This window comes from Aythya marila, assembly GCF_965140915.1.
Source record: "Aythya marila genome assembly, chromosome: 10".
NCBI classification, from domain to species: Eukaryota; Metazoa; Chordata; class Aves; order Anseriformes; family Anatidae; genus Aythya; species Aythya marila.
The window spans coordinates 6,966,289-6,991,670 of NC_139051.1; the positions used below are offsets into that span (position 1 = coordinate 6,966,289).

A 25,382-nucleotide genomic window follows, 5' to 3' on the forward strand; every position below is an offset into this window, starting at 1 on the left:
GGGTAAGAAAAGCCCTCTTAGCTCCCGGGGGAGGACGATGAGGTTCTCCCTGCCCCCCGCCCGCCCCGTCCAGGCTCGGAGCCGCGGTGAGGGCTTTTCTCGGCGAAACCCTGCGATTCCGGCGTTCCTCGGGAATGAAAGAAAGTGACATGTTGGAGAGGGGAAAGAGGGGGCGTGGGGGTGGGAGGAGGAAGGGCTGTCCAGGGCGGGCTCTTTTCTCCTTGCTTGATCTATGGAGCCCGCCCCCTTAAATTGGCTCCCGGGAGCGCCCCGTCCACCAGCCCGACGGGGGGAGAGGAGGAAAGGAAGGGAGGGAGGGAGGGAGAAGCAGCAGGCAGGCAGGCGGCCGGTTCCCCCGGCCCGGCCCGGCGGTCCCGGCCCCATGCGCGGCCCCAAAAGCCCCGCGCCCCGCCGGCCCGCCCGCCCCTAACGCCGCCCGGCTCCGGCAGCGCACCGGGGGGCGGCGGTGGGGGGGGGCAAGAAAAAAAAATAAATAAAAAATAAACTAAAGGGAGAGGAAAAAAAAAAAAAAAAAGAGGACGAGAAGAGCCCGACCGCCGCAGGGGGAAGGCTGCGCTCCTCTTGAGGACAGCGCTCAGCACCATGCATCTTGCGCCGCTGGCGCTGGCACTCAGCACGCTCTTCATCGACGGCTTGAGGACGGCAGCGAGGAGGCAGAAGCTGCACCCCAGGCAAGGTACGGGGCAGCGGGGATTTGGGGGTGGGAGGGCACGGGGTGGGATGCTGGGCTGCCGGCCCCGGGGGCTAAGGGGCGAGGCGCTCAGGGGTCTGTGCCTCCGTTGCCTTGCAGCCAAGCTGCTGGAGAAGCTGAGCGAGTACGACATCGTGACCCCTACCCGCGTGGACGAGTTCGGCGAGCCCTTCCCCACCGATGTCCACTTCAGGAGGAGGCGGCGGAGCGCCGGCGCTGCCCCCGACGCCTGGACGGCGGCTGCTGCTTCCTCCTCCTCCTCCTCCTCATCCTCCTCGTCCTCCCCTAAGGCTCACTACAGGCTCTCCGCCTTCGGGCAGCAGTTCCTCTTCAACCTGACGGCCAGCTCGGCCTTCATCGCCCCCCTCTTCACCGTCAGCCTCCTGGGCGAGCCCTCCGCCGAGCAGCGGCGCCTGTACGCCGAGGCGGCGGACACCGACGTGAAGCACTGCTTCTACCGGGGGCACGTCAACTCCCGGCCCCGGCACACCGCCGTCATCAGCCTCTGCTCCGGGATGGTAAGAGAAGCCCCTGCACGGCCCCGCCGCGGCGGAAGCGAGGAGGAGGAGCAGGGGGAGGGAGGGTGGTTTAGGAAAGGATGGGGCCGGCCCCTTGCCCCCGCCCCCGGCTGGGGCTGCGGGATGGGGGCGGCTCGCTCGCCCCGCGCTGGGGTTTCGCCCGGTCCCGTTTTTTTTTTTGTAGCCCGTCGGGGTCAGGGGATGGGGTGAGGACAGCCAGCTCCGCGGGTTTTGGGGCAAAAGTGCCCCCCAGCGGCACCCCGCGAGGGAGGGAGGTGATGGTCGGGTGTAGGGAGAGCGGGGAGGGCACCGTCCTGCTGCACGGGGTGCTGCTGGGGTCTGGGAAGGGGTGGCTGGGGGAGCCGGCAGTGCTGACCCCAAAGCCTTCCTGCAGCTCGGAACAAGGGCATGACCCGAAGAGAGAGGAACACAGGCTTCCTTGCAGCCTGTCCTGGTGTCCTTCTGCACCTGGGGATGTTGGCAGAAGGATGGGCAGAAGCTCCCCAGCAGTGCTGGTCCCTGACCCCTCCAGCATCCTTGCACCCCAGGGTACCAGTGATGCACAGGAAGGGATGTGCTTGTCCCAGGTGCACCTCTGGGAGGTCCCTGCTGACCCCTGCCTGGACCAGGGGCCAGCAGGATCCATCCACCCCTAGGATCCATCCCAGTGCAGCAGTGCTGCCCCACGGGGCAGGCTGGGGGCTGAGCCAAGCTAGCACACATGTGGCTGGGCAGGCCTTCCTCCCAGCAGCACATCCCAGCTGCCAGCCCTGCTTCCCAGCCTAGGATGGCCACGGGATGCTTTTTGTCCTGGCTGTACTTTTCTTTTTCTTTCCCTTTTTTTTTTTTTTTTTTTTTTTTTTTCCTCAAACCCACCAAATCGCATTCATACTTAGGTGCAACTAGGAGCATTGGTGTCTTTTCATAAGCAGGGGCTACACTGGCTGGATACATCCCTTGGATCCTCATGGGTGAATTGAAAGCCTGTTTCAGGGAGAGCTGCTTTATGAAAAGCAGCACAATGTGGTGGGGCTGTGCTGACGTGCCCTGCAGCATCGTGTCCCCTTGGGCAGGAGTGGCATGGTCACTGGCGTACGATCTGGCAGGCATCCCTCTGCCACGCTCCCTCCTACAAATTAGTAGCTTGCTTTCCATAAGTTTCATCAGGACAGCTGCAGGAAGCAGTGCAGCCTGGTGGGGGTGTGATCCATGTGGTGGGAGCTGGAGCTCCAGCCTTGTCTTCATGGGATTGCTGCAGACCCTCCTTTCATGCTTGCTTTGGGTAGTCCTGCTCTGTGGCTCATCACTGCCCAAAGCTGACTGCCTGCCCTTCTCTGGTCCCTCTCAGCTAGGCACATTCAAGTCTGATGATGGGGATTATTTTGTCGAGCCGCTGCTATCACTTGAACAGGAATACGAGGAAGAGCACAATAAACCACACCTAGTCTACCGACACCGGACACCTCCAACCAACTCTTCAGGGGACAGGCAGACCTGTGATACTCCAGGTACTCGTTTTGTTTCTGCTCTTAATGACTTGGCCCTTGTAAAAGGGAGCTAATTTGCAGTAAAAAGTCACCAGGTTGATGTAGGGCAGAAAGGATGTGAAGTCGAGGATCCTTTTAGAAGTGGTACGGTGTGTGTTAGGAAGAGGCTCACAGTGGTACTGCTGTCCTGGAGAGACGTGATGCGCCTGTGCTTTCTAGTAATCAGTTACAAGGAAGTTGTGGTCAGGAAAAATGTTATGGTTTCCATTTCATCCCTCCTGGCAGGAGATCATCTGGGCTGTCTCACTGTAAATATCCCATGAGCCTTTAAACTTGCTTTCTGTCCCCACCTCCACGTAATTCCTAACCATCCTAATCTGATTTGCTCTCTGTCTGAAATTCTGTTTCTGTCCTTTTAATGACATCCTTCTGTCTTGGTCTCGCTGTGCCCCTGGTCCTCCCTCCCCAGATCTTAGCACAAGCTGCAACGTCTTGTTTCTTTCTAGTGGAAATGAGAAGGTACTGACACCAACCCTGGCAGTTCTGCCCTTATTAATCACTTTTCCATGGTTCACTTTCAAAGGCTCTTTTTCTCCTTATGGCCCTTCCTCCACCAGCACCGTCTCCTGACCTCTTCGCTCCCTCTTTCTAGTCTTTGCACATATGAAAGAGCACAAGCCTTTTCATCTCCCCTTCACGTGCCTTGGTGAGCAATAGCCTTGCTCCTACTGTCCCTATTATCTGCAGTGGCCTCCTGCTGCTCCCTGCCTCGTTGACTTCTTGATTTTCACAACTAATCCTCTCCTTTGGCAGCAAATACCCAAGTTCCCTCTGAAGAAGCTCGCTCCTTTGGTCTCCTGTTTCACCTGCTGTTTCTCCCTCTTCCTTTGGCCTGAAGCTAGATCCACAGGAGCTTTAGAGCCTAAACAGAGTAGACCTTGACTGCCTTCCCTTGCGTGGGCTGAGAGCTGCCCACGTGCTGCAGAGCAGGTGGAGCTGCTTGGGGAGTAAGAGTACCACCGGAGGAGAAGTGTGGTGCCAAACTTGGCCTGCATTTAGCACGTGTGACTCATTTGGCACCCGTGACTGTGGATCGTGGCCATGCTGTTGAGCTGTCGGTGGTTCAGCTAAGTCAGAAGCTCTGGTGCTTTGTGACAGTGTAGAGCTGATGCACTAGGAACGTGCTTCTTCTCCTAGAAGACGTGTGGATATGCGTCCACATACAAACGTGTGTGCTGGGGGACCATGGTGCCTCTCACAAGGCTGTTTTTGTCTGTTCTTCCAAGGGTTGCTGCTGGACTATGCCATTCTGGTTTCTCTCTTCCAGCTGTTTCTGCTCCCTTCTTTGAGATCAGATGCAGGAGACTCAGAACAGTTGGAAAGAAACCCGGAATCTGGCACAATTCATCAGTAGCCCTTGGAGGAATGGAGCAGCAGATCACAGGACTCATTGAACCAAAGGTAGCTGGGAGGGCTCTGACAATCGTTTGTGGACTTGACTCTGTGTAGTCCATTGTATTTCACCCCATTTGTCTTGTAGCTTCCATTATTCTTCTGGATCATGATTCATGATAATAATATTCAATAAATGGTATAACATACATGTACCCATGTTCCTCTCTTTTCCAGCAAACTTTGCCTCTTGCTTGTCTTTGTTTTCTTTATCTGTTTTCAGCTCCGTCCTGTAGTGGAAGGAGGAGGTCTTGCCTCTCAAATGCAGGAGTAGGTTCCAGGTGGCCATGATCACCTTGCTTTCCCTCCATCTGTTCCTCCCCTTGTACTGTTGTCCCTGTTCCTGAAAGGGAATGCTGCTTTGGTCATACATGTGTGGTGGACAAGTCTTGGTCACTTCATTTAAGGAGCAAGTGTAGTGTAGACAGTGGCTGGTAGAGAGAAGGTATCTCGTGTGCCTTGGGAGCAGGGGGGAAAACACAAGCTCTTGCAGTTCTCTAGCACTTTCGGATGGGATGTGTCTGTCACTTCTAGCAGAGAAGAAAGGTTTTGTGAGAGTTTGGTATCGCTGTAGGGCGTTGTGTGAACCCAGCCTTTTGTCAGAGCAACGTGTGAAAAGGTGCGTTTGCATTGCAGGCTTTTCCTGGCAGAGATCTTAATTTGCTCAAAGAGGAAATTCACGCGAGGGAAGTCTTAAGTACCCACCCTGCAGTGAGCAAGGGAGAGCGCCTTGCCAGGCAGTGGTGCTATTAAGAATTGCCTTCTGATAGTGTTCTTCCTGGAAATGATTAATAAGCAGCATACTGTGTGCCCTTGCCGTGATGATGTAATTATAGACTTCTGGTGGAATTCAGAAAAAGTGTCCCTTGTGAGCTGACTGATAGAGTAAAAGCTTTCATTTCCAGCAGCCTCCCTTGCATTGCTTTTAGTTTTCAGCATCGTCAGGTCAACGTGGAGAAACAGGTGCTTGATTTTTGTTAACTTTTAATTAGCAGTTTCTGATAATTATTTAGGTACCCTATACACAAGACACTGCAGATGTTTTGGAAAAAAAAAATCTTTCTCCTCTGGATGCTGATGGATCTCAAATGCAAGCTGTGCTCTGCATATAAACTTGTGTAGCACACCACTGGGGTCTCCTGGCAGTGCACTTCAGCCGTCTGGTGTATAGTTCAACAGCTGCAATAAAAACTTTTGTCAAAAGTTTTCCTTGGGGCAACGGGTAATGTAGTTTCAGGCATAGGAAATGGTGCAATTTCTCCTCCTTCCCTTCTTTTAGTTACTACCGTGAATCAATTTGTCATCTGGCCGAGGATCTGGCGGAATAATTAGCTGTGTTTTACTGAATAGCCCTGACGGGATGAAGACTTGGCCAGGCAGCCTGCGTGATGTCACTAGGTGCAGCGCCGCTACCACCCATTGCTTCACGATAGCAAGCTCTTCCGATCCATATTATTAATATCTGTTCTTTTGAGGTGGAGGAGGAAGAGAAAAGATATTCAGCTCCTAAAAAAGAAAGCGGAGGAAGTTGCTCATTGCGTAGCTGGAGAGCAGGGCTTTCCTGAGTCCTGCAGAGGAACCATCTGACTGGGATGATAAAAGGCACGGAGCTGCATCCTGGGGTGATGTGGATGCTGTCGGGAGGCTGGCCTGACCTCCTGCCAGGAGCAGCCTGATGAGACCTTCCCATTGGATTCCGCGTGAAACCCCCAAGGTTTGGTCTTGCAGAGGGGTGCCCAGCTCCTGGCCTTCCTCGCTCTTGCAGTGCTTTATTTGCATGAGTGCAGAAGGGGCTGAGATTTGCATCTGGGCATTTAGCTGCAAGGTGTTATAGCTCAGGAGGCAGCACCTTGCTCTCTGGCTCCTGCAGCAGGCATGACAGCTCTGAAAAGTCACGGCCCATGTACTTGTTTGAGCAAGGAGGTGGAAAAGAAGCTCAGTGTGTGTGAGTAGTGTTGGGAAAGTGGCTGTAATAGGCACAAGACAAATTGGCAGTGGGAACCAGGTCCTGTGGCTGAGCTAGCGTGACACAGGCATAATCAGTAATATGTCACTAATTTCCTAGTTGCATTAATGAGTAATTCGTAATAGATTACCCTTTCGTAGTAACTTTAACAACTTTTACCACTGAGCACGGCGCTGGGAAGTCACCAGAGCAGAGGGGTGCCGCCCTGTGTCTTGAGCAATCCGGTGCCTGGTGCTGCCAGCTCCATGATTGCAATCCTGTTCCCATGTGCTAATTAGCACCTGCCCGCTCAGCCCTGGAGGTGGTTGTTGTCTCTCTCCTGTGCCACCCAGCTGTGTGGGAAAACAGCGGTGGATCTGTGCTGCAAGCAGGAGGTGGTCCTGCCACTGCATCCCCATGTGATGGGAAGGGGTGTCCTGGTGGAGGGTGCAAGCATGTGGGTTTGTAACTGTGCCGCTTGTGCTGTGACTGGAGGGACCCAAGAGGGATGTGGTGGGAGTTGGATGCCGTGGCTAACGCCTGGCTTTGTCCCTTTCCATATAACACTGTCTCTTGCTGTGAGCTCTTGGTCCTGTCCATGCTCAACTCTGAGGTGCGCGCCCACAGTTCGAAACAGCACCACTGGAGAACAGTGGTAGAAAATCTCATACCCGTTCTACAGACCATTTATTTGCATTATATAATGATTTTTCAGAAGTTTTGAGGCACAAACTTTGAATGCCTTTGCCACGGGACTCAATGTTGACACTCCTCTGAGTCATGAAGCCCTGGATGCTTTGCATCACACTGTTGGGTAAAGCTGCTTCACATTTTTTGTTATTTCTTTTGGACTGTTTGTCTTGCCTCCAACCATGTTCTTGTTTTGGTTTTCAAGTCTTTAATCCGGTGGTATTTCGTGTTGTAGGTGTCTGGTTTCCAGGCAGGTCTTCAGGCAATCTCTGTACTGCTGGGTCTCACGTAACTGTGGGGCTGCAGAAGAGCTGCGGGGAGGTTTTCCTAAGCCTTTGCTTCCAGGTTGAGTGATCCTTGAGCTCTTTCAGAAGTCTGTTTAAGCTGTCAGCTTTGCTTTTGGCTTCAGGGTAATGCATTGACTTCGTTCTTTCCCTCAGAAAAGTTTTTCATTGTAAGGAAGCGGATTGTAATTTATAGCCAGCGAGTAATTATTTCAGGTTTCCTTCCCTCCCGAAAACAGCAAATGAGAGAGTTACGTCACGGATCCTGTATGCTAATGTAATTAATTCTATTTCTGGCCTCCCATTGAGGTAATAGTGCAGCAACAGCCAACTAGTACTGATCAGATGGGCCTGGGATGTCCGACACGAGCTTTTCCCATACTGACTTGGGAAAGGGATAGGGCTGCAATGTTTGTGTTATCTCGCTGCGGTGTTGGCAAGTGAAGTAAGTTTTTAGGCAGACTTTGGTTTAAAAAATTGGATTACCTACACTGATGCAGATCCCATAATTGCGGTTTTGTGTGAAAATTTCTGAGTGTTGGAAGCAAGGTGCATGCGTTTTGTTGTGACTCTCAGCACTGAAAATATGTCAAAGATCCACCTGGCAAGAAAGGTTAATTCTGTAATGGTTAAAGACCAACACTGGGACTAAACAAATTATTATTGAGTGAGTTTTGGTTTTAGATGTGGTAAATGAATGGAGTTATATTTAGAGAAAGTTTCTCTCTTTCTGGTGAGATATTTCCTTTCATCTTTTACAGAGCGCCAGCACAAAGATGCGTGGTGGTCTCGGTGTTGTTTCCAGTTGGTGTGGGAATACTTCAGTTTGGGGTATTGCTGGACATGTGTGAATAACATGCTGGCATCCTAATGATCCTGTCATCTCCAGGGCAAGCATACAATACTAGGTTGCTCCTCTCCTGATGCAAAATTAGGGGCAGGTCATAAAGCTAGCAATAGTTTTCTCAGTGGTGGAGTGTTTGTGACCACAGGAACATGGTCTGCCTAGGGTGTCAGTCCACTGGAGAAGCCATGTCCTTAGTGAATGACTGATCTGGCTGTCTGAAGTGATGTTTGGTCCCGCTGTGTTGATGTGCTGTAGGCTTTCCACGTGTTTGTCACCTTCCCAGATACAGTAGCATCATTCAGGCAGGTTTTGGAGGATGCTGGAGACGGAAAACATCATGTATTGTGCGTGTTCAAAGTGGCAACGTCCACGATGTGTAATTAATTACTGCTGTGGGGTCTCTGCTGCCTGCATGAATCACAAAGCTGTACTGACTTGGTAAATCAAAACAAGAAAACATCTTTGCACCAAGTCGTTTTTGCAACAACCATTGTAATAGGTGTAAATGAGTTGTCAGTCACCATGGCTTTGTTTCAACCTCTTAAGCCTGGCAAAGGCAGCTTTGAAATCTTTGTTTTGCTGCTGCAGCCACCAAACAGGAAATGTTTATTCAGAGTGATGCAGGAGAGTCTCTTCTCTAATGGTCTGCTTGTGGTCTCATTCATTCAGCTCTTCTGGTGTGGCATCACTGGCCATGACTGGTCTCCTGGCAGGCTGAAATGCCACTGGTTGTGTTTCCGTGGCTGTGGTATGTACTGGTCTGACCCACAGCCTGGCTGAGATAAGTGTCTTCTCACTGATAAAACACTGGGCTTAGTGTCAGGGTGATTTCTAAGAGTATTTTTCAATGTTGTTTTTTTTTTTTTTTTTTTTTCTAGTCATTCTGCAGGGTCGGTTTATTTTTCCTTCCAAACCTGTGGGTTATGGAACTGGTACAGGTGATTTTCAGCACTAACTTTGTCAGCCATCCTGTAAACCAATTCTCTATCAGTTCAATGATGCTTTTGTGCCTTGCAGTTGTGTGATGCAGTTATTTAATTATTTTGTCTGTAAGACGATCTTGAACCATTTTCCCCCACATACTTAACTCGCATGTGCCTTAAAAAGGCAATTTATTGTTTTGTTCATTAATCTAGTTTCTGTCTGCTGTGCAAAATTGATTGCTTTCACATACAAGTTTTTACCTTAGGCAGAGAAAAGTTCTTTAAAGCTGGAATGCATCCTCTCATGCATCATTGGGAAAGGAAATGTCTAGAGTACGTGTGGTCTTTGGTGCTCAGATGGTGTAAAAACAGCGAATATTTTTCTTTCAACGGGAAGTTGATTGGTGCTAACTGCGAGCCCGTGGTTCTCAAGCTGTCTGGTTCAAGCAGCAGGACAAAAGGCAGGATCCAGCTGAGAGGTGGAGGTGGGTTCAGCATCTCTGCTGAAGTCTCCTGGCCTCCTCTGCAGCGTGTGGTCCCTTAGCAGGGCTGAGGGTGGGCTGGAGGGGCTGCTCTTTCACATGGTGAGGAGCTAGGAAAAGTTTTCATGTGCTGGGCAGTTGAAGTTGAGGGTTTTGTAGAAAAGGCATGAATTTTTGTGGGGAGAGGAGCATAATTGGTGCATCTTTGGAGCTAAGAGCCATAGCGATGGAGAAGTTCAGGACGGCTGCGAGCTCAAGGGGACACTGAGAGGAGAGAAGACAGAGGGCATCTGGGAGATGAGTAGGATCCCAGACTTGCAGAAATGCCCTTTGGAGGATGCCTGGACTTCACCTCCATCAGCATCCTGCTTGGTTTGAGCAGGACTTGGCAGCGCTGCACAGCCAGCCTTGGCTCAGTTCTGCCTCATTGAGCCCTGACACCTCCAAGGATGAAGATGCGGAGGGTGAAGGGAGATGGGGCTGCTCCTTCTGCCATCATCGGTGCTTCATCGAAACAGCTTATGGGACTGCTCCATTGCTTGATGGTCTTTCAAATTGCGTGCTGTGGGCTGGAAGCGGGCACTGACTGCAGCCCCAGGTGCTCCTGGGCACGGGCCCTTCCAAGGAGCTTGGCTTGGCTCCAGTCGGGCACCTAGGAAGCCACTTAGTAGTGTAAGTGTGAAATTCAAAGGGAAGGAGGGGAAGGAAATTAGCAAGCAGGTATGCTTGGGTAGCAAGCAAACGTTTCTCTTAACAGCAAAGAAAAAATTTAGTTTTGAAGGTCAATATTTTGATTCTTCTGGAAGAGGCTCAGAGGGAGCTCTTCTGTTCCAAGGTTATTTCCTAATTGAAGGGAAGTATGAACGTGGAAAATTAAAACTTCCCTCCTTCGTTGCTCTAATAATGGCACCTATGAAAGGTCTGATATTTTACTGCATTTTCATTAGTTCCAGCCATAAAAGTTTGATTCATGTGGTTTTGTCCAGCTCTCGCTCATGAAGTTTGAAACTCCGGTTGATTTCTGGCAGTTATGTGGTTCAGATTAATTTGCATTTGACCACTTTCTGGTTTGAGGATTAGAAAAGTCAAGGAAATTTTCATTTTCACCCTTAGTGCAGAGTGCCCTTCTCTGTGGATCCTGGCTGACCTGGACCCTTCATTTCTCTCTTGGTGCAGGTCATTAATCTCACCTCTACCAGTAAAAGCTATTTTCCTTTTCTGCTGGTGACAGCAGCTCTGGATGCAAAGCCAAGGGGCAATCCAGAGCGACAAGCTGCCAGCAGCAAAGGGTGTTCTGCTCTGGGTTGTGCTGGTGTAAGTGTGGGCTTCCTGCCTCCATCAACGTGCCCATGGTAACAGAAATGAGCGTTTGTCCACCTATAAATTCATCTGAGATGTATTTGTAGATAAATCTATAGATAGAGATATATAATGTATTGATATAGAATGAAAATGGAGCTCCTACTTATATTGCAGACCCAGGGCTAGAAAAGTCCCTTGGTCCAGTTCAGGACCTGTGGGGGACCTCACAAGGAGGCAGTTTCCATCCCATTTCTTGGCAAGAAGAGCATGGTTGGATGTCATCCGCTCTTGACCTCTGCATGCAGAAAATCAGTTTTGCCTCTTGCATCTCCTTTCCAGGGGTGGCAGCTGCTTCAGCAGCTGTAAATGCTACAGGCAGCAAATTTGGGCAAGCTGACTGTAGCCAGAGCTTGTACCAAGGCATCGGGGCAGGGTTTGCTGTTGTGGTTGTGCTGGAGCCAGGGGAGACAGGGCACATGCTGCCCTCAGGGAGCTCCATTGAATTTTGATCTGCTTTATGAAGGTGTGCAATAAATAATTAACTCCCAAACTAGGGTGTTATCATCTGCAGGGCTGGATCAGAGCAGTTCTAGGAGTGTTCTGGGCCAGTCACAGGGTAGCAAACTTCGTGTTAAAAATTCTAGGTCACAGGCTCAGAAAACTCACAAGAGTAAGCTGATTTGAAAGGACCATGCTCCTTTTCTAGCAGGGAGAGGTCATTAATGTTATTAGCTCTAGAAATAGACATTTTTTTCCCTCTCCTGCTTTTTCTCCTTTTATTTTTCCCCTGCTATGTACAGCTCTCATGAACTTGGAGCTGAACTGGAATTGCTTTCATTGTCACATGTCTTATTTAATTGTGCAAATTGCTTTCTATTCCAAGGACAAGTTAATGCAGAAATGGAAAGGATTAGAACTGTTGGGATAAGCGATCGCCCTTTCTTTTAATTTTTGGTTTTAGCATAACAATAGCTACTATTTCAAAAGCAGTCCCTGGCTCTGCCCTGTCACCCTTTCATGCATGCAAAGTGCTCGTGGAGGGCCTGATTCTCCCTTGGGATACTCCATTAATCACCAGGATTCGTCCATAAATCAGCTCAATGGGCTCAGGGCTGAGGCATCTTAAGCAAGCACGAGCAGCATGTGTTGGAAGATGCCATCAGGGAAGGAATATCCCTGTCACAGTGAATATCACAGGATCAGACCTCTTTTTTAAGTTTCACGTAGCAAAAAATAAACTAAAAAATAAAAAATAAACCAAATAAACAAACAAAAAAAAGAGAGATCATGCACCTGTCTAGAGATGGTATGACTACCATGTATTGTCTTAGTAAAGCAAGCAATAAAACGGGCATTACTCCAGCAGCCTTTTAGCCATCTCATAAATGAATATTAACTGTTGAATCAGTGCATAGATTAACCTAGTACTTGAATTATTGATCTGCAGCTTGCGTGGTTTTGAAGTGTTTGTCTACTCGTTGGGGTTTTGTTTTTTCTGCAAATTAAGGAAAATGTTTTGGTACTTAAACCCATCCAATTATTGCCGTGTGTAGGTAGATGTTTTTCAGGTCATTTGCAGAGATTGAGAGCTTGCCAAGCAGACCATTTTGCTTCCTGATTTCTGTTAATATATTAACATGATAGGGGGGGAAAAAAAGTGCAAAAGCATGTGGAAAAATATCACACCCTTTTTTGGTGTTCGGTGTTGTAATGGAAGCTGGTGGTATAAGACTACAGTTTTCTTGTATGATGTGAGTTTTTCACTTGTGTTTAATTAAACTGCAGTAGGAGTAGGACACACCATTGAGTAAAAGTGTTTCTGTTGTGTTGTGGCCATCATAACACAGTGTGAGAGAGAGCAACAGTGGAGTGCTGGCAGTCCCTGGGTGCGACTCCCAGTACGGCTGGTGGGAGTTTTCATGCATGGGTTGAGAGCAGTACACTGCCATTAGTGTTTAATCTTTTACAGGTGAATGTGCACCATCTCTGAGTGTAGTTACACGCAAGATGGGTGAAGATAACAGCTCACTACTATCAAAGTCCAGGAGGGACTTGACATGAAATGTATCCCCACTCGCTTGAGCTTGGTTTTACAGTAACTAGGTTGGCAAACATACTGTGCGTGACCGGTGTCCAGATATCATGCTGTAAGTGTTGGAGTGACTTCATACGTGGGAAAAAATATGTTGGGCTTTGAAGGGATGAGCTGTGTGTTGGAGAGAGGAAGTACCGTGAGACCTGTGTAACAGGGAAAAAAAAAGGTGTTTTTTCCTGTTTTTCCTGAGCAGCACAAGCCTGGTAAATAAAAATTAATTTAAGTACCTACAATGTAATGGGTGTCACTTCAAAGAATCCTTTACACTTCCCTCTTTCACAATCCTTCACATGGCAGCCCTACCTCCAGCCTCGCTGCAGCCCCCTTGTTGAGCATCTCTCAGTGTGTTTTTCCTCGAGTGGCCAATCCCTCTGGAAGTCAGTAATTTAATATGGAAATTTAAGTGACCAGCCACGGGTGCAGAGAGGAGCCCCGTAGCGTGCGGGGGACTGGGTGAAGGGCTGAGGTTAGCACTTTCTCCACCGTCTGGTCGTCTTCTCACCTTTAAGTTATTTGTATGCACGGTTGGCTCCCTGCGCTGACTGGCACTGCACAAGTCGGGATAATGTCACGGTTGCCCACGAAGCCGTGCCAGCATGAGAGCACAACCTTGCCAGCACAACGGCATTGATTAGTGCAGAGGAACTAGGGCAATCCAATTATAACCACAAATGCCATTGGCTTTCTCGAATTCTTACTCAAATAACTGTGGACTCTCCGCTGTATTAAGGTGGTCTGGACTGTATCAAGAAAGGGGAATTCACAGGGCTTAGGTAGTGCAGAGTAAACGGAATTTAATTCTTAAATAATCCATTGCCTATGTACATGTGGGGGAAAAACAGTATTTTTCAGATGGCTAGATGCTGGCCAACCCCTTTGCCTGCCTTGATGTTAGAGAATATATTTCATATTTCTTTTTTTGGAAATTATTACCAAATATCCTAGGAGGAAACCACACATGAGAAATAGCTAAGAAGTTTCTTATCGTTTAAATCTTGTTTGAGCATTGAATATTCCTTTGTTCCCTAATATTATGCTTCCTCTAACCTACTCACTGGGTCAGATAAGGAAATGTGATATTTTTCACCAGCATGACTAAATTAAACTAAAGCTACAAAGACCGTGAGGGTTGTAGCCTGGAGTCTTAGATGAGTAGTTCAGATCTGGCTTTATATTAAATGCAGAAGCGAACAGACTCTCGTGGATGAATCACATTCAATTAGCAACTTCCTATGATGAAATGATTAAAAATTAAGTGGCATCAAATAAGACTGATTTTGCTCTTATATTTAAATAATACTATAATTACATACTAATCAGATGGTAAATCTTAATTGTACACGTTCCATATGTTTTATTTGCCTGTTCTCCCTCTTCGCTTTGCCGTCTTTGTGTCAGCATGGAGTATATTTTCAGGCTGCTTTTATGTTTGGCCTAATTGAATATCAAAAGCAGTATATGTGAAACTTCCTGAATTCTATTCTTTAGCCAGTGGCAGCTGGCTATTAGATGACCTTTACCATTCCTGTAGCACAGAATAATAAAGGGAGGGGGGGAATTGAAGCCCAGCCATGTTATTGTTAGAGACAGAAATAAATCATATATAATTGCTTCACTATGAAGGCCAAATCCTGCTGTCCTTCATGCCTGAGTTAGAAATACAGGATTTGGACCTTTGTTTCCTGTGGTTTCCTGGCCACCTTGGACGTGCCCAGAATCCTCACGCTGCCGCTGTGTTGGCTAATTACCCTCACCGGGCTTGGGACGAGCGGAGCCGCTGCAGCCTCCTGCTCGGGGCCTCCTGCACGGCCACGGGATGTTCCTAAAGCTGGAGAGCCCTTACCCGAAGTGTCATTGGCTTCAGTCTTTAAGAATTAAAGACATTGGATTATGTGGTAGGCTTCCACACAAGGCTTCTCTTTGGTTATCTGTTTAGAGCAAGCCTACTACATCTTGGTTGAAGTCAATAGGTATTTGGACATAAAGCTTGGGATATTAACTCTGCTCACTCCGGAATGTACTTTATGTGTCTGCTTTTTAATTGTAGATCATGAACATAGTCACAAAAAGAACAAGCGGAAACACTGGAGAAAGCAGTGGGTAGACAGCAGCATATTATCCGACGTGGAGATGTTAAAGCACAGCCTGGAAGTGAATTCATTTTCTGCGGATAGCAACAAGACCGGGACTATCGGTGAAAAGAAGAGCCACAGAAGAACAAAGCGGTTTCTCTCCTACCCTCGGTTTGTGGAAGTGATGGTGGTGGCTGACAGCAGGATGGTCGCCTACCATGGAGCCAATCTACAGCACTATGTCTTAACGTTGATGTCAATAGTGAGTATGCAGCTGCGGGGAGTGGGTTCACCCCTGGTGGCCAAAGAACTTCTTTTCTGCCATGTGAATACCATCAGTTTGCCTCAGCTGGGTGTAATGTAAAGTTTGGTAGAGCTTGGCTGGAAAGCATCACTTGGAGTCTTCTTCCTTCTCAGACCAATCACATTTCCTAACCCTTCCCACACCTCTCCCTTTAACCTACAGATTGTACTCCTTTTTTTAGGCTCACATCAAATAGCAGCTAAATTAAAAATGTGCTTTGAGGACTGAGCCTTCCTAGGGATGGATGCTAGTAGGTTATGCGCTTGCGTGGCTTCCCTTGCTGTTAAAGGAGAAAGAGATGGCAATCACTTTGGTCCTCAGGACAGTGCTCGGGCTGGCTTTCCAGGCTGAGGACAAGCATTTTAGTAGCTGCTGGTAGTAGGATGCAGTTGGGCAATCCCTGGACAGGCAGCTCTATGGATACATGGTGACTGGAAGGGAGCATCCAACCTGGTCATGTCATTGCAGGGATTCTCATCCTGTTTGAGTGCAGAAGCACCCTGGATATTGTGGTCTAAAATTGTCCGTGTCAAAATGAGGCACTTGAGAGAATAAGCTGCTCTTGACAGTCATGGTCAGCGGTCATTGGGTGTTGGAGCAGAATGATCCTGTAATTTGGTGATGTGGTAAAGCAAAGGGAAGCGTTGGGTATCTGCAATATCAGTGGCTTGTTCCATATAATGTCGTGCTGCTGACAGGAGGTCTCTGCAAGGTGTGCAGTGAGTTCGTGGGTACATACAGGGCCAGGTAGCATCAGAGCACAGAGAAGGGCAGAAGAGTGGCTCAGGAGAAAAAAGGTTGCAAAATGAAAAATTGCAAGTGTTGTCTTATTTGTTTCCTTGAATAATTCTGTTTCTTCTTAAAACAGGTGGCTTCTATCTACAAAGACCCAAGCATTGGAAATTTAATTAATATTGTTATTGTGAAATTGGTCGTGATACATAATGAACAGGTAAAGGAAGTGTTTTTCTTCTCCATCTGTTTGACAGTGACATTTGTAGCAAGCCCTGAGATGAATAACTAAATACCTGCTTTTATGTGTATTGCTTTTTAGGATGGTCCTGCAATATCTTACAATGCCCAGACAACATTAAAAAACTTCTGCCAGTGGCAGCAATCCCAGAACCACCCCGAAGGAAGTCACCTTCAGCACGACACAGCCGTCCTTGTCACCAGGTATGGTGGATGCTCTCATGAAGACCACGGCCAGTCGTGTGTCAGAGGCTGTGAGCACGTAACATCTGTAGCTGTGCGAAACATTAAATTTGATGTGGGTATAATCACATGCAGTTGTTGAAGTAGTGTAACTACAAGCAGAACTGGGATAACGTGTCCCCCATGGCAGTAGATGACTTGGGTTCAGGACTGCCCAGGGTATCAACGTGTGTGAAACCCCCTGGTTGGGTCGGGCTCTGACTGGGCAACGTGGCAAAGCAGCACGAGAAGGCCCGCTGGAGGAGCAAGAAGTGCTTGTGGATGTTTTTGTTATTGTGCTTGTACTTCATCTCACTGCTGCACTGAAAACTAACATGTCAGGTCTGTTCTGCTTTCAGACAGGACATTTGTAGAGCGCACGACAAGTGTGATACTCTGGGTAAGGAAAACCTTTTCTTTGTCATTTAAAAACTTTTTTTTTTTTTTGTAGTGACAATGTTAGTTGCCTGTGCTAAACTATGGGTGACGCTTCCTTTTCTATTGTACACCTCTTTGTTCTCTCCTAGGTCTGGCAGAGCTGGGTACTGTCTGTGACCCCTACAGGAGCTGTTCAATTAGTGAAGATAATGGACTGAGCACTGCGTTCACAATAGCACATGAACTTGGCCATGTGTATGTTTTATGTAAATACATTTACATTTAAATAGATTGAGATTTATGCTAGCTGGGACTTGCCAGCCAGGCTAGGACTCAGTACCTGCTGAGCTGAATTATTTGAGGGGAGATAAATATACTTGGGTAGAAGGCATACCACCGAGGAGGATTAAGCTGTGGTGTGACTTGGAGGCGGTGGAGTGCTGTGGAGCTTATCCAAGAGCAGCAAAAACATCAGATCCATGTTTTGGGGCGGATGAGTGACGGTACCCCAAGCTGGGGGGGAAAGCTAACGAAATATCCTAAGGTGCTGCGGGGAGGATGAAGGCAAGGGACAGGGACACATCTCACCTGGCCTTTGGGACTGAAGTCTCCGAGAGCAGGTCTCCAGCCTGCCACTTCAACTGTACATGGGGCTGCTGGGGGCAGCCAGCAGCTGCAGGAAAGAGGGGAGTTACCCAGGGTATGTGGCAGTTGGTTGGTATGCATAAACGAGCCCGACCCACCTGCTGAGCCGTTTTGCCAAGGTAAATCTCATGCTACTGAATCTCATGCTACTGACATGCCCTGAAGAGATGCCATCATTGAAGATTCACCTCTTCCGATGGAAATTTATTTTAACTCATTTTGATTTTGAGAATGAGTAATAAGAGAAGTCATTTTAGGTCATATAGTCCCTTGTCCCCAGCCCTTTTAGGCAGCTGGCTCAGTCTGAAACCACCTCCCACCTGGTTTGCAGCGGGAGCTGTGGGTGTGGGATGGATGAGTACCCAGGCACAGATCGCTCATTGTCCTAAACTCCCTTTTTCTGCACAGAGGGCTGCCTGAAACGTTCTATTTTGAATCGCAGTAGTATTTATTTACATGAGATTTCCCAACAGAAAGTCCCCCAAGGCTTGGCTTTCCCCACACCCAACCTGTGGCTAATTCCCTCGCTAACGCTGCCCCAGAGGGGTTAGCCGAGCAGGAAATGCCTCCTTGCTCTTTTGCAGGGAGCAGAGTGGCAAGGTGGTTCACCGGAGGTAATCTTAATGGGATGTAAACTCCCCAGCCTTCGAGCGCAGGATCACACTGGGTCATTTCCCCTTTTCCACTTCAAACAGCAAAGTGGTTTAAGCTGTTCTGTCTCCGTTGCGTATTTGCCGCATTCCTCAATGTGTCATGTGCTGCAAGCTTCACGTGGGTTTGTGCTGATACTGATGCTCGATGGCATTTTGGAAACCTGCAGAAGAAAGTATAGGAGCCAAGTCTATCCCCAGTGCAGCCCGTTATACAGCCAACACAGGGTACTGCCTACATACACGAGGGACTTCAGGCTCTGGTTGTCCGTGGGCTCAGCCATCCCTCTCCTTTGCAGACCTATTCCCCCAGTCATCTCTTGGCTCTTTGGATCAATTCCAGAGAGGCTGCATTATTACAAAGGTAGGACCAGGTGCCTGCCTGCAGGACCAAGCCCATCAGCTGAAAAGAAAGCCCCAGCTGAAGTCGTGTCTTACCCCAAAAAGGGTCCCTATGTCCCTAAACGAATCATCTATTTTTATGCTGTAATGCCTACCAGTAGCCTATCTGTGGAAAAATCTCAAGTTTGCTTATATTTAGTTTGTGCTGTTGATCTTTCTACACTAGATACTTTGTCATTTATCCAACTGAAGCTGTCACTGCTGTGTTTCTCTTAGGTTTAACATGCCACACGATGACAATCACAAGTGCAAAGAAGATGGAGGAAAAAATCAACAGCACGTTATGGCACCAACGCTGAACTTCTACACCAATCCCTGGATGTGGTCAAAATGCAGTAGGAAATACATCACTGAGTTTCTGGAGTAAGGCCTTACATCTGTGTGTGTCGGGCTGTTTTTACATGTGCATGTGTCCCACAGGGTTCATCAGTTAATCTGAAACCCTGGTGTGCAGAGCTTGGAGGAAATGAGAGGGATTTGTGTGTGCACACATCCTTTACATAGGGCAGGAATGCAGCCCTGGCATCTAGTCCCTGCCAGTTCAGCCTCGTGATAAGCTGGCAAGGACTGGCCTCTCTAAGGGGAGGAATAAGTCTTCCCCCATGGATGTTGCTTTTAAGGAATGCGTGCTCTCCTCTAACCTGAAGAGTGAGTTTTCCAAGCCCTGTGGCCCAGATATGGAGCTGTGTTTTGGGAGGCAGATTGCATCTGCCTTTCTGCTCCACAGGTCAAGAGAAAGCCCTGGCACTAGTCCATCGTGGAAACACTGTTGAAGGAGCCCTCGGGTCAGTTTGACGTATGGTGATCACCCATTTTGCTGTGATGCCTTTCCACAATTTGTGGTGGGGAACAGAGCAAGACCCTTGATGGTGTCCTGGCAAATCCAGGGGCTCTGTCCCATGGGTGCTGCTTCTGCTAATCAATGATTTTATTTCTAAATGTGTATCGGTGCTTGCTCAGCAGCTAAGTGCAGGTTGTGCACGCTCAGACACGCTTTTGCCAGGGTAGCTGGCTGTGTTATGGTAGATGGTTGTTAGCACAGTGTGAGGAGGGGGTGGTGAATGGGTAAACAGCCTCCTACACCCCTGTGCTCGAGCCCACAGCAGTTGTTGTAGTGTGTTAAATAGGGTAAATGTGGTGTCTGTCTGCCCTAAGGCTAACTCAGATGAAAAGCAGTGGGTTCTGGTCTCATCACCTCCTGTTTGATGCTGTTCTGCTCTGTGTTGCAGTACTGGTTACGGGGAGTGTTTGCTTGATGAGCCTTCATCAAGAACTTACGCCTTGCCGCAGCAGCTTCCTGGGCTGATTTATGATGTCAATAAGCAATGCGAGTTAATTTTTGGACCTGGATCCCAAGTGTGCCCCTACATGGTAAGTGCAATTCCACACCTTGGTCTTGCTGGTGTTGCCAGAGCAAAGTAAGGCTCCCAGGGTTGGGTGAAGAGGGCAGGGGGCTGGTGCGAAGGATGCTCCTACCAGCTGGCTGTTGGCTCTGCTGGCTGCAGGGGTGGGATGAGCCATCAGGCTATCATCAAGCTTCTGATTTAATGATGAATCCTAGGGGGATAATTTCATAAAGGATTCTCTATCCAGTAGGGCACGTGGGAAGAATTTATTTAATATTTTGATGTTTTCAATAACTTAAGCAGATGCAGTGCCGGCGACTTTGGTGCATTAACATTGATGGCGCGCACAAAGGATGTCGTACCCAGCACACACCCTGGGCAGATGGGACAGAATGTGAGCCTGGAAAGGTCTGTAACACCTGGTGGTTTTTGCCTTGTAGTACATCTCCCATGTCTGTCACAGTCCCTAATCCCGATGGCTGAATGGGGCACAGCTTCTGCCTGCAAGTGTGGGAGCCCAGGGCCAGCTCCATGTGTCATAATCCTGGTACACAGGAGTCAACTTTACCCCTCATAACGTGATTAAAATTGCTTGATATAACTTTGTTTAAAGCAGGTATTCTTTTTGGAGTGCTTATGTTAGTTTTTAATTTAATGCCCTTGAATGAACTCTTGATTAAACTTTTGTAAAACTTCCCTAAGCTTTTATTAGAAATTTCCTATCTGATGTGAGTAATTAGTAATTTTGCATAATGTAAATTTGCCAACTGGCTTCTCATCTTGACAACTTATGAGTAAAATATAGAACTGGTTGACATTTTCTGTATGGAACGGTTTTGGCAGTAATTCATAGAAACTTTCTATGTGCAATGTTAGCTAGAAGCCACTAGTATTGTGGCTTCTAGAATAAGTTTTTAGTTTTCAGTTGTCCAGATCTCAAGAAAAGTAGCTGGGAGGAATTTTGTTTTCTTTTAATTGAGTTGCTGAATATTTTGAAGAAAAATTCTAACTAGTTTTCTAATCCTAACTAAAACAAACAAAGGTTGTAGATCTTTTTTTTTTTTTTTTTTTGAATTAATCTTTTGCTGCATATATATGCCTGAGAAGTCATTTGTTCAACAAAACTTGACTGAATTCATTCAAAGCAACAGGCACTGTATCAATTTGCCTTCCTTTCTCATGGAAAAGAGCAGTCAACACTTTTGCTTTTGTTGTTGAGAATGTGCTTTAGAGTTGTGTCTGGAAATCCTATTCCTGTGATACTCTTTGGACCCAGTGGCACACCAATACTTAGGCATCCCTGGAGTCTCCTTGACTTTAGACCTTGTATCTTCAACTTCTCCATTTGTGAGTGCTGGTCACTGCTGGAAGCTCAGAAATGACTATTTTGAGGCTGAAAATCTGGGCTGCAGTTTTTTTTCAGACCAGCATTGTTACCCTCAGATAGGGACCAGAGTGTTGTTCAAGCATCTGCAGTTCAGCACGTTAGCACTTCCTTGGAGTTAGCATGCATTAGCTGAGAGGCTGTGTACATCTGCATGGCTCTTAAAGCCTATGTAAGGGAAAACATTTCACTCCACAAATTTAGCCAGTCTGACAAGGCTAGACAAATTTAGACAAATGTGACCTGAACTTCCCAGCAGAGAGCAGAGGGGCTCTTAAGAAAGGATAACAGTCCAATCGTGCTTAGGCGTTTGAATGTACTCTCAAAAAAGGCTTTATGGAGTAATTCTTATATCTCTGTGTTGATCTAATTCAAGCTCGAAGTTTGGATTGTCATCAACTCTCTCCTCCTGAGTGTTTTCTTGGGCTTGTAAAGTGCTGAGGTGTGAGTCTGGAGTGCCTTTCCTTGGAATAAATCACTATTTTGGTGCTCTGCTGTGGCCAGGAGCCCCATCAAACTGCTGCTTGCTGACTAATGCCTTACTTCAAGTCTGCATGTTTAAAATCCATGATATATGGGTTGGCAGATGGAGAAAATACCATGCCTTTTTTATGGAGATATCTTTGGAAATGAGGGAGCCTGAATAGCTAAGAAAAGTCTGGCTAAAACTGCTGGGATGTAGATTTAATCAGGCTCCGCATTTATTCTTAAATCAAGTATACTAAAACAACATGGGAGCGTTAGCTTATGCATATTTTGCATGTGAGGACACTGAATTTGATACCGCTGGCCCAAGGAATAAGCTCAGCCTGGCGTTTGGGTGAATACCAGCCACAATGGTTTACAGTATTTCACAGCTCTGGTGCGTTACAGGCAAGAAATAAATCACCGTGCCACAAAGAAAGGAAATAAAGAGGGTCATAAACTCGGACCTCTATCTCTTGCGGTTTTCGGGTTTGTTTAAAGAATGGTAAAGAAGAGTAGACGAGTAGTAATCATTTCTGTCTCCTGCCTTCTGGGCAGCAGGTAGCATATATGTTATGCATGCATGAAGCTTCACAGCACTTGTCTGCCCCCTGCTAATCTATTCAGCCAAAGTCAGCCCGTGGATGGGAGCTGGATTTGGTGAATTATCTAGGACTCCTGTGGCAAGACAAAGGAAAGGAAAGTCTGTTATAGTGTCTCCTGTCCCTTCTATTGCTCTCCTGTTCAACTTTGTGTCCGTTTAAGTTATTTTGAACTTGCTCCAGACAAAAACTCTTTTATTCTCTTCATTGTCTGATCTGTAAGCTCATAGGAAAGAGAACCCTGGCAGACTTTTTAGTTTTCTGTTGTAATTCAACATAGAAATTATTTTTAAAATACAAAAGGCATGAAGGCTGCACAGCCAGACTATTCACAGCGTGGTTCCAAGAAACACCATTGCGTTTCCATAAGATAATCTTGCTGCTTATTTAAAACAGCTGCTCTTTTTTTTTTTTCCCCACTTGATTTCCTATCACCCTCAAACCCCCAATTTTAAATAAAATCAAGAGATGTAGGTGATTTCCTGGTTAATTCTCAACCATGGGATGGGAGACGTCTAAGTCATGTCACGGTCCGAAGGCTGTGCACATTCACTAGTTAGCTATTCGGTCGTCTTCTCTGGGTCAGTGGTGCCAAGCATGACTGCGGTTATATATTTAGCTGGGAGCATCAACATTTCTGCAAGAAATTCTCTGCTGGGACAGCTCTGCTGTATTGATGTCGTGTGTTTCTGTTCGCTGGCGATAGCCATCGGACCTCTTGGTCCCTGCGCAGGACTGGCATGGGGGCCCCCATCCTGTTCTTCAGCCCCCTACGTTTTCTGTTTTCCCAGATAGCTTTCCCTAAGGTGCTTTGTAAGGATGTCTAAAAGGGGGCGAGCTTGTGGTGTGTCTTGATGCAACCTTGTTCTGTTGTTAGTGAAGGGGATGGATAAACACAGCACATCAGTAAATTCAGCCCCTTTGCCATGAAGATCTTCAGGTGTGGAGAATTACTGCAAGGGAATATTTTAGTGATGCATCTCCGTGTTTTCTCCTTTAAGTCTCTAACCTCTTCTAATCTGTGAGCAATCAGCAACGTTTGGGCTTCATATAATTGCAGAGGTTTAGGCATTTGCCAGCAGAGAGGCATGTCCATGGGTGTCAATCTGCATTAACAAGAACTACTCGGTGAGAGTGAAATGCCATTTTTCCATCCATCCATTTCGATCAGCAGTACCATAATGTGGCTGTCCTCTAGTTATTGCCTGCCCAGAAGTCTCTGTAGTTGTGCTAGCAAACACAACCCAAAAAAACACAATTAATACCATAAAAAATCAGGGACAGGGGCTTGCTGAGATAATTTAAACCATTTTTCCAAACAAAAGAAAACAAGGGTTAGAGCTGGAAAACACAAGCACAGACCAGGCTTTGGCAAGTTCTGTGTTATGGCTGAGTTTAAAAAAAAAAAAAAAAAAAAAAAAAAAAAAAAAAAAAAAGTACTTTGGACTGAGAAATTCATTTTTCTACTTTTAATTTGCCCTTTGGATTTAGAAATTTCCTTTCTCTCTTCTGCTCTGGGCTCTGTGCAGCTGTGGAGAGGTTTGCATTTTTTCTCTTCTTTTCCCTGTGGTCTGTCTCCTCTCCTGACACTCTGCGGTTCCTGCTGCTCTCCAGGAAATCAGATAAGCAGCTTTTCCAAACGCCAGTGCCATGAGCGCTGCCGTGCTGTTCGGCACCAGCAAACAGGGAGTATTTGGTGGATGCTGTTGTCCTCAATCCTCCTCCTGTAAATCACTGCCTGAAGCCATCCCTGTGTGTTTGCTCTGCTATATAACTCTAAAAAACAAACCCTGGATTTCTTTCAAAAAAAAAAAAAAGGAAGGTGACAAAAACAAGTAAATGAGTTCATTTTTTTTCACTGTGAAATAGTTCTTGCATTATGAGTTTTGGCGTCAGGGCTGGTCTCTGGCACCCAACTAGTAATGGAATGTGATGCAACCCTTCCCCATCTCTCTGCACGCAGCACTGCCGCTTTGGGATGTGTGTGCCCAAGGAGCGAGAGGCGCCGGTGGTGGATGGAGCCTGGGGGACCTGGAGCCCATTTGGGACGTGCTCGAGAACCTGCGGCGGTGGCATCAAGACGGCCATACGGGAATGCAACCGGCCCGAGTAAGTGCTGAGAGAGGGATGTGCGGCTCTGTTCGGGGGTAAAGTGTGCTAAAAAGGGATCCATTGAGTGGGGGAGAAAAAAGGAAAGAGCTGTTACATTTGCATTTATTTATTACCTCCTGTTTTCCCAGTGGGTACAACTGGGGTCCTGCTTAGTCCCAGTGGTGTTTTTCTTTCCTCAAAGTTGTGGGTCAGAAAGATGCTGGATGGAGAGGAGGAGTCCGGGGATAAGATGTGCTGTGTTATTTATCCATTTTTCACCATTTTAGCCCTGCTTTTGCAACTATTCCTGCAGGCCAGATCTTCTGCGTGGTTTTCTACCATTTTTCTCCTGCTTTGGATGTTTTTGCAGTTTTTGGCTGCTTTCGCAGCTGATCCTTTATGCTGGTATGTGTCAGCTGGCGCAGACTAGCAAAACCTCAGTTGGAATCTGTGCCCCATTAAAAAGTGGTGCTTGAAAATGTTTGCCATCAGCCTGGAACGCAAAATCCTGAGCTATTTGAAATGGCAGGGAATTTGGCTGCAGGCTTCGAGGAGATGAATGTGTGGCCTGTGAAATACTAGTAATGGGTTGAGCAACTGGTATGAAAGCAGAGTGTTTGCACAAATTGTGAACTGTGATGGTTTCTCTGCTTCCTTTTGTCCCCTGAGAGCAAGAAGGGGTGAACAGGATACTTTCTGGGCTCTCATCTGGGGCAGAGCAAGGCGATGGAGGGCAGACAGCTCAGTGACTGGCTGGAGGAAGGGGCTGTAAAAGGCCATGCAGGCTCGCTGTGCTTTCTCGCCTTTGGTGTCAGACAGCTTATTGCTGAGGAAATTGCCATCAGCAGCGCGACAGCTTCTGCATCCCTCTGCAAAACCTGCTGCGAGCCTTTGAAGCCCGTGCTGGAGGAGAGTTTGTGCCTGCGGTGACAGTGATGGCAACAGCAGGGGCTGGCTCAGCTCAGCTGGGCAAGTGCCGAAAAGGAAGAGAAGGGGTGAGGCTAAGGGAGCCGGACACCAGCCCGTGAATTAAAACAACGCCAAGAAACACCCAAGTGTGAAGGAGTTCTCGTCTCACTGTGCTGAGTCAGCACGTGCCATATGGTCTCCCA

General features: G+C 47.5%; 1 protein-coding gene across 8 annotated transcripts in view; it reads left to right on the forward strand.

Annotated features, from left to right (window-relative positions):
• The first annotated feature begins 302 nt into the window (after positions 1–302).
• Positions 303–25,382, forward strand: part of ADAMTS9 (ADAM metallopeptidase with thrombospondin type 1 motif 9) — a 76,449-nt gene continuing 51,369 nt past the window's right edge. For 6 of the 8 annotated variants that reach the window (XR_014318166.1, XM_082767815.1, XM_082767817.1 and 3 more), the window contains exons 1-12: positions 303–697; positions 812–1,230; positions 2,579–2,738; positions 14,785–15,071; positions 15,982–16,065; positions 16,168–16,289; positions 16,667–16,707; positions 16,835–16,940; positions 18,599–18,745; positions 19,612–19,753; positions 20,029–20,136; positions 24,143–24,288. Coding sequence is in view for 7 of the 8 variants with exons in the window: in XM_082767815.1 (XP_082623941.1) it covers positions 604–697; positions 812–1,230; positions 2,579–2,738; positions 14,785–15,071; positions 15,982–16,065; positions 16,168–16,289; positions 16,667–16,707; positions 16,835–16,940; positions 18,599–18,745; positions 19,612–19,753; positions 20,029–20,136; positions 24,143–24,288 (1,856 nt within the window). In the remaining variant the exon portion in view is untranslated. Of the gene's footprint in view, positions 1,231–2,578; positions 2,739–4,044; positions 4,179–14,784; positions 15,072–15,981; positions 16,066–16,167; positions 16,290–16,666; positions 16,708–16,834; positions 16,941–18,598; positions 18,746–19,611; positions 19,754–20,028; positions 20,137–24,142; positions 24,289–25,382 lie in introns of those variants that run through there. The other 2 variants (XM_082767814.1, XM_082767820.1) reach the window with 2 other exon arrangements.